Genomic DNA, 13,887 nt, shown 5'->3' with positions numbered 1-13,887 from the left:
AAGAACAAGGCTGGCTTAGCCTGCAGGTTACCACACTCTCCTCACGGCTGAACTTGAGACCACACCTATCTAAAGCAGTTCACCTTGTAGAACTCATAGCTTGTCAACAGTCAGGCATTGGGAACGGCCCCCCCCAAACAGGCACACATGCCCCCTGCCACTGATGCCCCTGTGTCCTACACCAGGAGTGACGGCTGTGAGTCCTGTGGTCTTGGCTCTGCCTACCCCCATGGCCTGCGCCCTGGGCACACGGTGAGTGAGACCAGACTGCTAAGGGTCCACAGTCTCCTGTCCTCAGGAGCATGTCTCCACAGTGTTACATACTTGACACAGTCTCTGGTGCTGACACTGCACTTTATACATGTACTGTAATTTATTCATTCTCCTGTTTGCTGTTTGGCTTTTCAATTTTTATGTTTATAAATAGCACCATGGCGAACATTCTTAGATGTAAGCTGATGTCGCTCTCTGATTATTTCTTGGAATTTATTCTTAGACAAGTAATTTCTAGATCAAAAGATATGAACCATTTCACACACATATGGCTACAAAGCACTTTCCAGAAAAGCCACTCCAACTCACACTGGTGGTAGGGGGCGAAGTGGTCACTCATTACACTCAGTCACACCATGTACTGCTCTTTAAAAATGTATTTTAAGAACTTTCATTACGAGGCATGAGTTCATCTTACCAGATTCTATTACAGCTTCAGTGCTGTTTGAAGGGACTTTCTTCCAGTCCATAAGGCAGGGCTCGGACCGAGAGGAGTTACACCACTTAATAACATAGTCACAAGTCATACTGGGATCGTAATTCCACGTAAGGAGAATTCCACTTCCCATTCCGACCACCTGCTCTACTTTGAGATCATCTTCAACAAGAAAGAAGAGTATTTTACTTGTATTAAAAACAATAACATAAGTAAATCTCTTGAAAATGCGCAGGAGTTAGAAAAATTATTTCACAGTAGAGAAATTTTGAAAGAGTGCTCAAACTAGATAAACCTCTAGCGAAGTTTAGAAATGCTGTCTGTTATTTCTGTTGCAGAGTAGTAATTACTGGTAAATAAAGGTAAACTCGGGGACCGGAGAAAGTAATGAAAGAGCAGCCAGGATAGGTGGGGACACAGCGGGGCTGGGATGTGAAGGTCAGAGTCAGGGGCTGTGGCTGAGGGTGTGAGGGCACTAGAGGGGGTGCAGCAATGCCGGGCGCAGGCATGCCAGAGACCGGTGCAGAGCACGAGTGGGCAGTCCCAACCTCTCCTCTCCTTGTCCACGATGGACAGAACAGATGTGAGCCCCGTGCAAGCAGACGGCGGGGTGTGCCGGCAACCCCAGCCCCGGGTCCGGACACACAGAGCAGGAACGCAGTAACACGTGGTGAACGAGGGATTAGAGCAGACCTGCTCTTCCTTTCCGGCCCATGGGGGGCTGCAGGGGCTTCTGGAGAAGATGTGAGGAGTGGGGAGTCTGCTGAGATGCAGTGGGATCAAGAGCTGTGGGACAGGACGACCAGTGTGGACAAAGGGAGGGTGAGGTGCAGAGGATGGCGGGAAGGGGGCCGTGCTGAGGTTCTGTTTCCCCATCCTGCCAGATCCTGGTGCAGGGATAAGGGGGGCCCAAGGCTGGGGGTGAGGACTGTATAGGTTAGGCCGAAATTTCCCACAGTAATGGGAGAAGAGACATAATTTCTGTGACTGATTTATATTCAAGGGTTTAGTAAAGAGTCAAAGAAAGGTTTTCTGGAAAAAAAAATTGCACTCATATGGCAATTACTACCTAACACAAGACAACAATTTGGCTTAGAATTCAGAAGACTTTGGATATAACATGTTTGGGCTCAATGTGATGAAAACCCCACCGTGTAAACCTGTGCTGAGGCCCAGGGCCTCCACCTTCGGAAATCCTCAAGGAACAATGATTTCTTCTTAACTGTCTGGGTACTGATGCTAGACCACTGTTAGCTCCATAAACTGCCCCCTTCTGAAGGACACAGGGAAAACGCAGGAATATAGTTCTTAAAAGACAGCTGAGCTATTGCCTATCATTACAAAGCAATAAAATATAGACTCTAAATCAGAAGGCTGTCTTCATATGGGTGTTCACACCTCTCTTCTCTCTCTGTGTCTCTCTTTCCTTTCCTTTTTGCGCTCACAGTGCTACCTGGAGACCTGTCCTTGCTGGTGTGTACTACCTGGGCTCTGTGTCGTGTGTCTCTGAACTGTACGGTACTTCCCCATTAGCCCTTCCTAATTCCCCTAGGGTCGGCAGAAACAAACCAAAGAGGCTAAGTTACAAGCAGTAAGAAACTGCCTCAATCAAGAATTGAAAAGATACTCAGAGGACCCTCACTGGACCAGCTTTTCTTCCTTTATGAGTGGGTGGTCATAGACAGGAGCTCCCATATTGGGGCAGGAGTGCAAAGGGAGGGAGGGAATAGGGAATGACCTCAATGAGGAGTTAACTGGGAAAGAGGCAGAGGTGGCTGTTTAAAACTCCCAAGTCTAGGGGCGCCTGGGTGGCGCACTCGGATGAGTGTCCAACCTCAGCTCAGGTCATGATCTCATGGTTCGTGGGTTCGAGCCCCACGTCAGGCTCTGTGCTGACAGCTCAGAACCTGGAGCCTGCTTCAGATTCTGTGTCACCCTCTCTCTCTGCTCCTCCCCTGCTCATGCTCTCTCTCACTCTTGCTCTCAGAAATAAATAAAAACATTAAAAAAAATTTTAAACTCCTAAGTCAGCCAAACTCTCAAGGCAGCCAAAGAATAGACGCATCACTGGGAACCCATGACATTTAAAGAAAGGCAGAGGCATCTGGGTGGCTCAGTCTGTTAAGCATCCTCTTGATTTTGGCTCAGGTCACAATCTCATGGTTTGCAAGATTGTGCCCCATGTCGGACTCTGTGCTAACAACGTGGAGCTTGCTTGGGACTCTCTCTCTTCCCCTCTCTCAAAAAATAAATTAAAAAAAAAAAAAGCTACTAAGTTAATTTCAAAATTGCCTCAGTTACGTTATAAAGCTTATATTGATAATATGTATTATAATATTATAATAAAGAATGTCTTACCAACAAAGTTGCCACTTAAAATAAGAAATTTGTCCCAGCTGACAGTTTGTAAAACAGCCTAGCTGATATAGTACCAGCTCTCATGATCTTGGAGACATAAATGAAAACTATACTTGAACAAGTAGTTGAAACATTTCCTACAAAGAGAAACCTATGACCATAACTCTCCAACATTATGCACTAGAGTAACTGGGTAATTATCTTATCCATCAGTAGATGTTTGGAGTCAACACTAATGACTGCTGTCTCTCAATAAATTAGGGCCATTAATCCGTTTGTTCCTCCTTTTGTACCAGCAGCAACAGGGGACAGGAGAAGAAAGCTGCCATTATGAGAGCAAACACCTTCAAAATGCTTCACTCTAATTTCCTGTTCTTATGTACTGTGTTACATTAAGTACTCACCATTTGGAATTTCCATACTTGCTATTTTAGAAGGTGGCGATGAACCAACAGAATTTTTTGCCACCACGCTGATGATGTAGTCATTTTTATCAAGTTGTAGTTCTGCCTTGTGTTGAGGATCAGGGATCTCAGAAAGGGACTGTGTTTCCTCGTCTAGCGAACATGACACATTATAGGAAAGGATTTTCCCATTAGCTTCGTTAATGGGTAAAGGCTATGAAAAACAGAAAAATAAATTCTGTCAAGAAACCTGCAAAAAATGGCTACATGATGAGGCAAGACCATCCATCGAGTCTAAACAGAGTACTGCATTAATCATGACAATGTAACATGGGGACAGATGAAGTTGTTAATAGTATAAAACATGGGTTTAGGGGCAGTTGGGTGGCTCAGTTGGTTAAGCATCCGACTTTGGCTCAGGTCATGATCTCATGGTTCGTGGGTTCATGGGTTCGAGCCCCGAGTCGGGCTCTGTGCTGACTGCCAGCTCAGAGCCTGGAGCCTGTTTCAGATTCTGTGTCTCCCTCTCTCTCTGACCCTTCCCTGCTCACACTGTCTCTCTCTCTCTCTCACTCTCTCTCTCTCTCAGAAATAAATAAAACATTAAAAAAAACAAAACAAAAAAACCCACGGGTTTAAAAGGCATGAGACCTGTTACATCAGGAAAGTGATACTGAAGGGAAACGAGTTACCATAAGCAGTATGAACACACAGGAATTTAAAAATTAGATACATACAAAATAGCACTTAGCTTCACATTTTTTAGAAACAAAAAAAGTAGTAAGAATGACTGCTTTACCTAACAAAACAAAAAATTATGGTGTGAGGGGCGCCTGGCTGGCTCAGTCAGTAGAGCACGTGACTCCTGACCTCAGGGTGTGTGTACAGAGATAAATAAAACTTTAAAAAATTATTGGGATCAGTTTTTTTCTAACTAAAAAAAATTCTTTTAATGTTTATTTTTGAGAGTGACAGAGAAAGTGCAAGCTGGGGAGGGGGGCACAGAGAGGGAGACAACAGAATCTGAAGCAGGATCCAGGCTCTGAGCTGTCAGCACAGAGCCTGATGCGGGGCTTGCTTGAACTCACAAACTGTGAGATCATGACCTGAGCCACAGTTGGATGCTTAACTAACTGAACCACCCAGACACCTCTGTGGCATCATAGTTTTAAAGAAATATTTATTATTTTTTCAAAGCAGTATATGCTAATCACCAGAAAGTTTGGAAATTATACAAAAATTAAAAGGAAAAAAACTATAAAATGTTCCCATATGCCCATCTCTTAAATATACTCTTTACATTTTGATATTTCTTTCCTTCAAGTTGTTTTACTAAGATGCAGATTTTTTGTTAACATTGTTTTAATCATACTATACAATTTATCTTTTTTGCCTTTCTGTAATATATTTGTCCATATTATACACACTATTTAATGGCTTTATATTTTATGTAGTATTTTTACTAGTTGAACTGAATATTACTTAAATAAAATTTAAGTAGTTTCCAACTTTTCACAATACTAAAATAATATCTGGTGCCACTTTTTTTTTCTTTTTCGTAGTTAGATTAATTCTTTAATATGGATTTCCAACGTAGACTTACTGGGTATAAGGAAACATTCAAACTTCTTTATTTATGGAGCTAAACTGCTTTTCAAGACTATTGCTCCAGTTTATAGGACACTGCATGGGAGCCTCTGATCCAGATGGATCTTGGTATTAATACTCTGCTGAAAATGCTGCCCCACAACGGGTGCCCAGTGACTCTCCAAGGGCCTGTCCTACTGAACCCATTATCATCCTAAGGCCCGCGGGCTTCACTGGGTGATGCTGGCTGCTCTCGCTCTTTCACCGACCCCCCTCCCTTGGCTTCTGCTACATTATTTTTATCTGGTCTTTCTGCCCCTCTAACCTTCCCACTCTCCACTGCTGGATCCTCTTCCTTTGCTGGTCCTTTACATGCTGTTTTCACCTGGGGTCTCTCCTTGGCCTATTTCCATCCTGCAAGCTCTCCGAGTGATCCCAGTTATATGTGACTCAAAGCTGTGTCTTTAGCTCCAATGTCTCCCCTGAACTCCAGAGCCTTATATCAAATCACCACCTATTAGACTCTACTTGGATATCCCACTGGCACATATTTTTAAAAACATATTTACCAATTCAACCCCAAAGAACTCAATTTTCCACCCAAATATGCTCCTTGGCAAATGGCAGAACCATCAACCTAGTCACCGAAGTTTCAATCACTTCAGTATTACTAATATTTGGTTAAGCATTTGTCTAGTTTGAACATTACAGGTTTTCTCTACACTTGAAGTAATGGTTCTGCAGCACCAGGCTGACATGTGGAATGGACAGCACAAGCTCCTATTCTGTCTTCTGATTCCAAAAATCCATGTGATATATTCTTCCCAGATAGAGGACATAACTAGATACTAAACTGTTAAGAACAGAAACTACACTTGATCTTAGCTGAAAGGCTGAATACACTGAAGTGACTATATCATTGTTACTGTATTATCATGAAATGTGACAGACAATTGCTTGAGTAGCCAGTGGATTTTTAATCAAGAGTAAGGGGTGAGGGCTTAGTCGGTTAAGTGTCCAATTCTTGATTTCAGCTCAGGTCATAATCTCACGGTTCATGAGATTAAGCCTTGTGTCCAGCTCTGCACTGACAGTGAGGAGCCTGCTTGGGATTCTCTCTCCCTCTCTCTCTTGCCCCACCCCTTCTCTCTCTCTCTCAAAAATAAAATAAACATTAAAAAAAAGTAGCAAGGGTACACAGTCATATACAGACTGTCACAAAGCAACAGAACTTACAGTGAACTTGCATATAGACTTACTTAATGATGTACTGACATCAAATTTCTGCAAAAGTAAAATTGTTTTACTTTCAATTACAAAATTCACTATTTAAAGGAATCCAATTATGACGGTTCTTATAATACCTGATGTGGAAAACAATTATTTTTGATGTTTGCAAATCAAATAGAATATAGCAACAAAAATATCTGCTTCTCGTTAGTAGAGAAAAATTGTAAAAACAGAATGCAACTTAAATCTAAAAATTTTAACAAAATTTTACAACTTAATTTTCCACCCAAATGCAAAAACTTTAAGTGGCATATAATAATGCAATTTATTTAAGGGAAACAAATTACACATGAAATATGTAAAAAGCTTCCTATTTGCTCAAGATAAAAAGCATAACATCAACACAACTAAGATTCTAAATTGTGGCTTCTTGAGGTGTTTCTGACTGAAGTGACAGGAAATTCATGAAATCCTCAGGTCCTTTACAGACCTCGTGAAATCAAACTAAAGAATGCTCCAATCTGACAGAGAAGACACTCACCACGCTGACTGTGGTGATTCAGTATTGATGAGGCATCTGGGGAGTTTTAGTACCAGGTTAGATTCTCAGCAGTGCTGCCAAGAGCCAGTCTGGGAAATCTGGGTTCCCTGAGAACCCAAGTACCATATAGAAGTTAAGTAGTTTAGCATAATGGAATTATTTAAATATTTGAAGAAAAAAATTGGATATTTACCTTCCAATAGATTATTAAATTTTTTCCATCCGAACTCCATTCTCTCCAAGTATCTGGTCCCTTTGAAGGAACTAAGGAAGAGATTTAAAAGTTAGCATTTGAAGATGTGTACTCTATGCCAGTTGATACTACCAAGAATTGAGAGGGGCGCCTGGGTGGCTCAGTTGGCTGAGTGTCCGGCTTTGGCTCAGGTCATGATTTCGTAGTTTGTGGGTTCGAGCCCCGCATCAGGTTCTGTGCAGGCAGCTCAGAGCCTGGAACCTGCTTCAGATTCTGTGTCTCCCTCTCTCTCTGCCCCTCCTCGGCTTATGCTCTGTCCCTCTCTGTTTCAAAAATAAACAAAAAACTATTAAAAAATTAAAAAAATAAAACAACGGAAAAAAAAAAACTGAGACAGTGGTGCTTGAGATTCTTTTCTAGGTTTTTGGAATTCTCCATAAAAACAGGAGGTAGTTAGGTGGCTTCCACTTAGAAATGAAGCGATGAAAAAGCGAAGCTCTCAACATCTGCAAAACGTTAAGGCTCCTTAGAGTGGATTAAAATCACCCTTCAGGCCCAGTGATGCTTGGTGCTGCTCTGTCTCACATCTTCCCACTTCCTCTTGCTCAGGTGGGCTCTGGCCGAGCACTGGCTTCCAGGTCCTCCTCCAACATGTTAAGGACGCTTGCCTCAGGCTTCCTGAGCTTTCTATAACCTCCATCACTGTGCGCAGAAGCTCTCCTCTACTGATTATCAACGTAGCTTGTTACCTCAACTCTCCATATCTCAGCTCCAATGTTGCCTTCATAGTGAGGTCTTTTCCAGCTACCGTATTTAAAACTACAACCCCTCCTCCCCTGTCTTTTCCTAGTTCCCTTTCTAGGCTTTATTTTTCTCTGTGGCACTACCCAACATACTATTTCTAAAAATTTATTTCTAATTCTCTAGCCTATAAACTCCATGGGCAAAGACTGTTTCATCCACTGCTATATCCCTGGTGACTGGAACAGTTCCTGACACGTGGTGGGTACTCAGTATTTGTTAAGTGAATTAATGCTGTCATCTTAATGAGGTGTAGATAAAGTGTTTCCTTTTGGCAACAGCAGCTCATCAACTGAATGCAAAGGCTCCTGTGGCAGCCAGTCTGCAAATGACCAATGATATTGATCATGTCTCGTGATATGCCTGCCTGTGTGGTCCCCTCCCCCCCAATATCAGCATTAGCCTGTGTGACTGACAGGGTGCATGACATGATGGCACCTCCCTTCTGAGGCGAAGTCATAAAAGGCATTGTGGAGGCACCATGTTGTCTCCTCACCAAGTCTGGGAGGAGCTACCTGCCATGTTATGAGGCCACTCGGCAGCACTACAGAGAGGTTTGCATGGTGAGGACTGGCCACTGAGTGAGCCATCCTGAAAGCAGATGCTCTAGTCCCAGGCAACCCTGCAGCCCCCACCCACGTCCACACTGTGGCCCCACGAGAGACTCGAAGCCAGAGATACTCAACTAAGCTGCTTCTGAATTTCTGACCTGTACTCATTGTGAGAGAATAAATGTTTACTGTTTTAAGCCCCTGAATTTTAGGGTAATTTGTTAGGTAGCAACGAGTAACTAACATACCCCCTCTTTGGACTCATGCATGGGATTCCGTTTTGATGATCCAAACCACCTGGACACAATACTGCAAAGCTCCTGTCATCACTCTAACCTCCCTTCACGTGGAGAGGCAAAGTCTGGATCAACATCAGTGTGTGTTTTACTGTTCATTAGTTTTTCAGAAGAAATTTTATATTCCCCTTATTATCTAGTATAAAGCTTTTTCTATCTTTTGAATGACTTCTGAAAATTATACCTACTTTTATGTTTTTTGTTTTTGATTTTCAAAGCTGACAAGTGGTTAATCAAGGACAGAATTTCATTCTGCCTTTGGAAATTAACATACTCAGGAAACCAGTCAACTAGTTTTGTACCTATTCTGACCTTGATGTACTGCATAACTGAAGTTCAATACTTTGGCCCCATCCATTTCTCAAGCCTAGGTTGCAAATAAAAATTCCAATAAATTCTCTTTATCAAGAATTGTCTTCAGCAAACAGAATTGAACAGAATTAAAATTCTAGGTGAAGGAGGAAAGAGTGTGAGAAAAATCACCCGATAATCTGACCAGTTTCTGGTTTGTTTCCTCTGTGTCATTTTAGGACAGCTGTAATCATCTGGCAGGCAGGCCTGGAGTCCCCCACACCACATGGGCCAAGGAGCTGTCCACACTATCCCAAACCTTAGAGCCACCATTTAGAGTGTCTGGATGATATTTTACTAGCAGATATGATACAATTACACAATTCAAGTGTTCTCCTTTTACTCATTTGGTGACATTAAGAAAAAAAGTTGTAAAATTTCAGGATCCATAGTAATAATTAGCCACAAATCATTTAGTTAACTTACTGGCTTCTGTGGTTAAGTATTTTTTTTCATTGCTCCATCTGCTCCATTTCCAGAAAGTTTCAGTAGAACAGCGAATCCGGAAAGTATATATAGTGTATGGATTTAACTTGTCCACAGCTACAAGATAACTTGAATTTTCTACTCCTTTGATCGTGACATTCCGCTATTATAGAGCAAATAAATATGGATATGTATGTATAGGTCATGTCAAGAACACACATTTATACACATACACTTTTTTTTGATAAGAAAGCTACCCAAATTTGTAACATAAATTGACTAAATGTGCACCTAAGTTTGTGTTTAGAGGATAAAGTTAGTTCATCCACCAAAATGTTTTAAGTTTTACATAAATGCCAAATCAGTAAAATTATGCTCTGCTATAACCACCAAAAAACTTAGGTGTCATTTTAATCCAAATACTAGATCTAAGTAATAATGATCAATTAAATTATGCAGAGAAGATGACAGACATTTTGGTCAACGGTCAATGGCTAATGGTAATACAGTAAGCCTTAGATTTAGTAATCTAAGATGACCTTGAGGATTAAATACATTAGTCAGGTATATCTGGAAGCTTCTTTGAGGGAGCTTATGCATTTTTTAATAGGGCACTTAGAACTTTTAGGGTGGTGTTAAACACGTAGACTATTCAACAAATTCTTATTTCAATTACATAAAATTAATATGAAACAGTTTAAACAAATTTGGGGATCTGCATGCCTCAGGAAATGCTCTGACCTCCCAATTACAAGGCTTTTTGAGTTATATTTTGGCATCCGACTGATTTTTCTAGCAACCATCAATAAGTTTCCAATGAATGTTTTCATTATAGTCTCTTTTATTTTGGACTCGGCACAAATTACGAGATGGAGTAGTAGAAAAGTCAACCTTAAATATCTAAAATGTATTAAAAAGTCATGTTCTCACTTCTGACTTGTTCCTGCTGCTGCACTTGGCAGTTTTAAATCTTCTCTCTGGCACTTATTAGTCCATTAATTCATGCCGAAGATTATGGCAAAAACTACTCATTCAATCACAAATTTACTGGGCACTAGCTATGTGCAAGGTACTATACTAGACCTGGAAACAACCTAATAAAAGTGAAAATCATGTTCTATAATATCCAGTATTATTACTGTTCTCAAGTGTTCAATAAAATGCTATTATTACATTGATACATAGTGTCTTAGTTCTTAGAATATATCTGTAATAAATAATCTGAGAGCTTATGCATATCAATTTACATACTTCTTTTTTTAAGTTTATTTATTTTGACAGAGAATGAGTGAGGCAGGGGTAGAGAGAGAGAAGAGGGGGAGAGAAAGAATCCCAAGCAGACCCCATGCTGTCAGCACACAGCCCAATGCAGGGCTTGATCCTAGGAACCATGAGCTCATGACCTAACCTGAGATCAAAAGTGGATGCCTAACTGACGAAGCCCCCCAGGGACCCCTCAATTTACTTAATTCTTTCTGAAAACTAAGTATTTTACCCAAAGTAACCTCAAAGGAAGTTTACAGAAGAATCTTACTCACCAATTCTTGTACTGAGTTAGTTTTATTAATTTCAATTTGACATAAAAGTTTAATATTTGCAAAGTTGCCCGGTAAATGCCAGGAGAGTGTAACAGCTGTTGAATTAATATCCTTCACTTTGATTGAAGTAGGAATACGAGGATAAACTGTAAATATAATTTGTAAAGATCATTTTAAATGCTCTTTTCTAATACAACAAATGACGATCAAAAAACCCCGAGAAACAAGAGAGGTATCATTAGTACTGATGAACAGTATCCACTCAGTATCCACGGAGCACAAACGTCACTCTTCTGCTGATATCCTGCCAACAGTTTTCGTGGACCAGCCGCGCTCAAGCTTCCTCTACTGCCGTCAGGAATACTACAGGGCAGCAGGAGCACAATCTCTACCTTTAAGGAACCTCTAATTTACTGGGAAACTGACAAACAAAAAGAAAATTAACAAGAGTATGTATGCTAAGTTTGAAATGTGTGTAAGAGACATTCACAGCTACAGGAGTTTAGATAGAAGTGTGGTAGGGAAAGCCTTGGAGTGAAGATGGGACGTAAGAGGCACTTTGAAGGAAGAATCTGACTAAAATTGGCAGAATGGATGCAGAAAAGCATTTCAGGTTGGGGTATGAGCAAGAACAAAGGCACAGTGATGCTGGTGACAGTGCATATGCCATGTGAGTGGGAGGAAAGCAACATGTGAAAATAAGGTTGAAAGGCAGGGGACAGGGAAATACACACAAAACACCACAACTCAAGTACACAATGTAGTTGTTCTGACCTTAGGAAAACCCAGGAAATAACAAAAATGATGAGAAGGAATAACTGATGGAAATGTACTTGTGTTTACAAACAAGGCAACAAGATCATCTACTGATCACTTGCGAGTCTGTGTTATAGCGGATTTTGGTTTAAGCCTTTCTCACTAAGCAAGCGAGTCTCTAAGAGAAGCCTTCTAGGTCATCGGTCTGTGCTGCAGAGCCTGCTACGGTCTCACTGCAGTGAAAGGCCACAGGAATGAATGCTAAGTAGATGGACCATATTTAAGTTCTATTTTGAGCTTTATATTAACAGGGCTGCTAAAAATTCCAGAATCATTGGCAATAAAAAGGAACAAACTACTTACTGATACAGACAGCAACTTGGATGGATCTCAAGGACACTGCCCTTAGTAACAAACGCCAATCTCCAAAGGTTATACATGGTATGATTCCATTTATATAACGTTTTCAACATAACAAAGCACTGAGATGAATAACAGATTGGATACTGCCTGGGGACCCGGAAGCAAGAATAGGAGGGGGTGGGGGTTGCTAATGGGGCAGCAGAGAGAGTTCCTTTGTGAAATTAAAACAGTTCTGTATTTTGACTGTGTTGGTGGTTCTGTGAACCTATACATGGATTCAACTGCACAGAAGTGCGAGTGCGCATACACACACACACACACACACACACACACACTTCTAAATGCCCACAGAAACCTGCGAAAACTGAGCAAGGTCAGTAGTCCAGTTCACTGGCCTAGTATGCAGTAGTGTATCAGTGTCACTCGGCTCATTTGGAAATTGTACTATAGTTAATAAGATGTCAAAATGGGGAAGGCCGGGTGAAGAGGTCACAGGGCTTTAATTTATTATTTGTGCAACCACTTGTGAGTCTATAATTAAAATAAAAAGCTTTTAAAACTGGGGCAAAATATTTTTCAGGCATCAAGACCTAGTAAATAAAACCACTTACATTTCTGTGTAAATGACTACTTCAAATTTTTATCTGAATTTAGTAAAATGGTGAAACTTAATTATACATTTTAATGATTTTTCAAATTGAATTTATAAAATGAAGTCACTATAAAGAAAATAGTAAAAAGTAATCCCTAGAAGCACTTCTCATTAATCTCAAGACATTTCAGCGCTCCTAAAGTTATTTTTAAAACACTAGTTAATGAAGCAGCTTACCTTTCTCAGTTATGTTAACTAAAATAGTTGATTCTGATCGACCCAGAGGATTGCGAGCATTCAAAGTAAAATTATAGATTTCTTGATTTGGACGCATTTGAAAGAATAACTGATAGCTTTCATTTGTTGGTGCTTCAACTCTTTTAAATTTAACATATTTTCCTGAGAAGCTATGAATTCAGAGAGCAACAGTATTAAAATAATTTCAAAATGGCAAGAGAGATAAATACTGCAAGAAACAATAAATGGGTAAATTTTCTAATAACGAATCTTTCTTAAACGTTTATATTTCTAATTACAGATGTTGCTATAGACTCTGGGAAGAAAATGTACAGGATACAGAAAACAGAGGAAAATAATGGGCCATAAGCCTACCACCCAGAAATGGCCTCTGTTCGCATCTGAGGTTCTTCCAGGATTTATAAAACAGCATACTTTTGCATGTAATATGCAGTATTTACAGCATATCCAATTTCAGACAGCATATTGGGTTTTATATTTTGCTTATAAATGAAAGTATTTCCCCGTATCATTTAATACCCCTCCAATGTACTCCTCACTGTCTAACCTCTTTCCCTGGTGATCGGTACCTTTCAAATAAAGTGTAACTTGTATTGCGTGGGCCCACCAATGCTGTCGGTCTTCCTGGATTCCACGTACATATAATCTCTTTTAAATCGTATGTCTCACAATTCAGGTTTTGAGGAATATCAGGTGGATCTAATAGGAAAAAAATGTAGTTACTTATGGGTTACATATATTTTCCCTGAAAACATGTTTCACAAATGTTAATTATATTGTGCACAATTTCTTTTAAAACTGAAAATAACTTCATGTTTACACTGCACCTTGGGAACGATGCAGAAATTGCTGTAGCACCTATTTTGGAGCTGATACTACATTAGAAACGATGGATTAAAACATACTGAACAATGACTGACTAGCTCATTCAGC

At 40.4% G+C, this 13,887-nt stretch overlaps 1 protein-coding gene and 1 non-coding gene across 2 annotated transcripts in view; both read right to left on the bottom strand.

The window, feature by feature from the left end:
* Positions 1-13,887, bottom strand: part of LIFR (LIF receptor subunit alpha) — a 71,738-nt gene that overhangs the window by 17,910 nt on the left and 39,941 nt on the right. Inside the window, exons 8-14 of the mRNA XM_077763474.1 lie at positions 13,524-13,653; positions 12,934-13,103; positions 10,986-11,131; positions 9,448-9,610; positions 7,023-7,093; positions 3,472-3,685; positions 692-871 (exon numbers count right to left, since the gene is read on the bottom strand). Coding sequence (XP_077619600.1) covers positions 692-871; positions 3,472-3,685; positions 7,023-7,093; positions 9,448-9,610; positions 10,986-11,131; positions 12,934-13,103; positions 13,524-13,653 — 1,074 coding nt within the window. The remainder of the gene's footprint in view (positions 1-691; positions 872-3,471; positions 3,686-7,022; positions 7,094-9,447; positions 9,611-10,985; positions 11,132-12,933; positions 13,104-13,523; positions 13,654-13,887) is intronic.
* On the bottom strand, positions 5,766-5,961 carry LOC144231096 (U2 spliceosomal RNA). Its single transcript, XR_013334980.1, has one exon. It is a non-coding gene; the product is annotated as a U2 spliceosomal RNA (small nuclear RNA).

Source organism: Crocuta crocuta, unplaced genomic scaffold (assembly GCF_008692635.1).
Source record: "Crocuta crocuta isolate KB4526 unplaced genomic scaffold, BGI_CrCroc_1.0 scaffold4, whole genome shotgun sequence".
NCBI classification, from domain to species: domain Eukaryota; kingdom Metazoa; phylum Chordata; class Mammalia; order Carnivora; family Hyaenidae; genus Crocuta; species Crocuta crocuta.
This window is presented reverse-complemented; position numbering and strand designations above follow the sequence as displayed.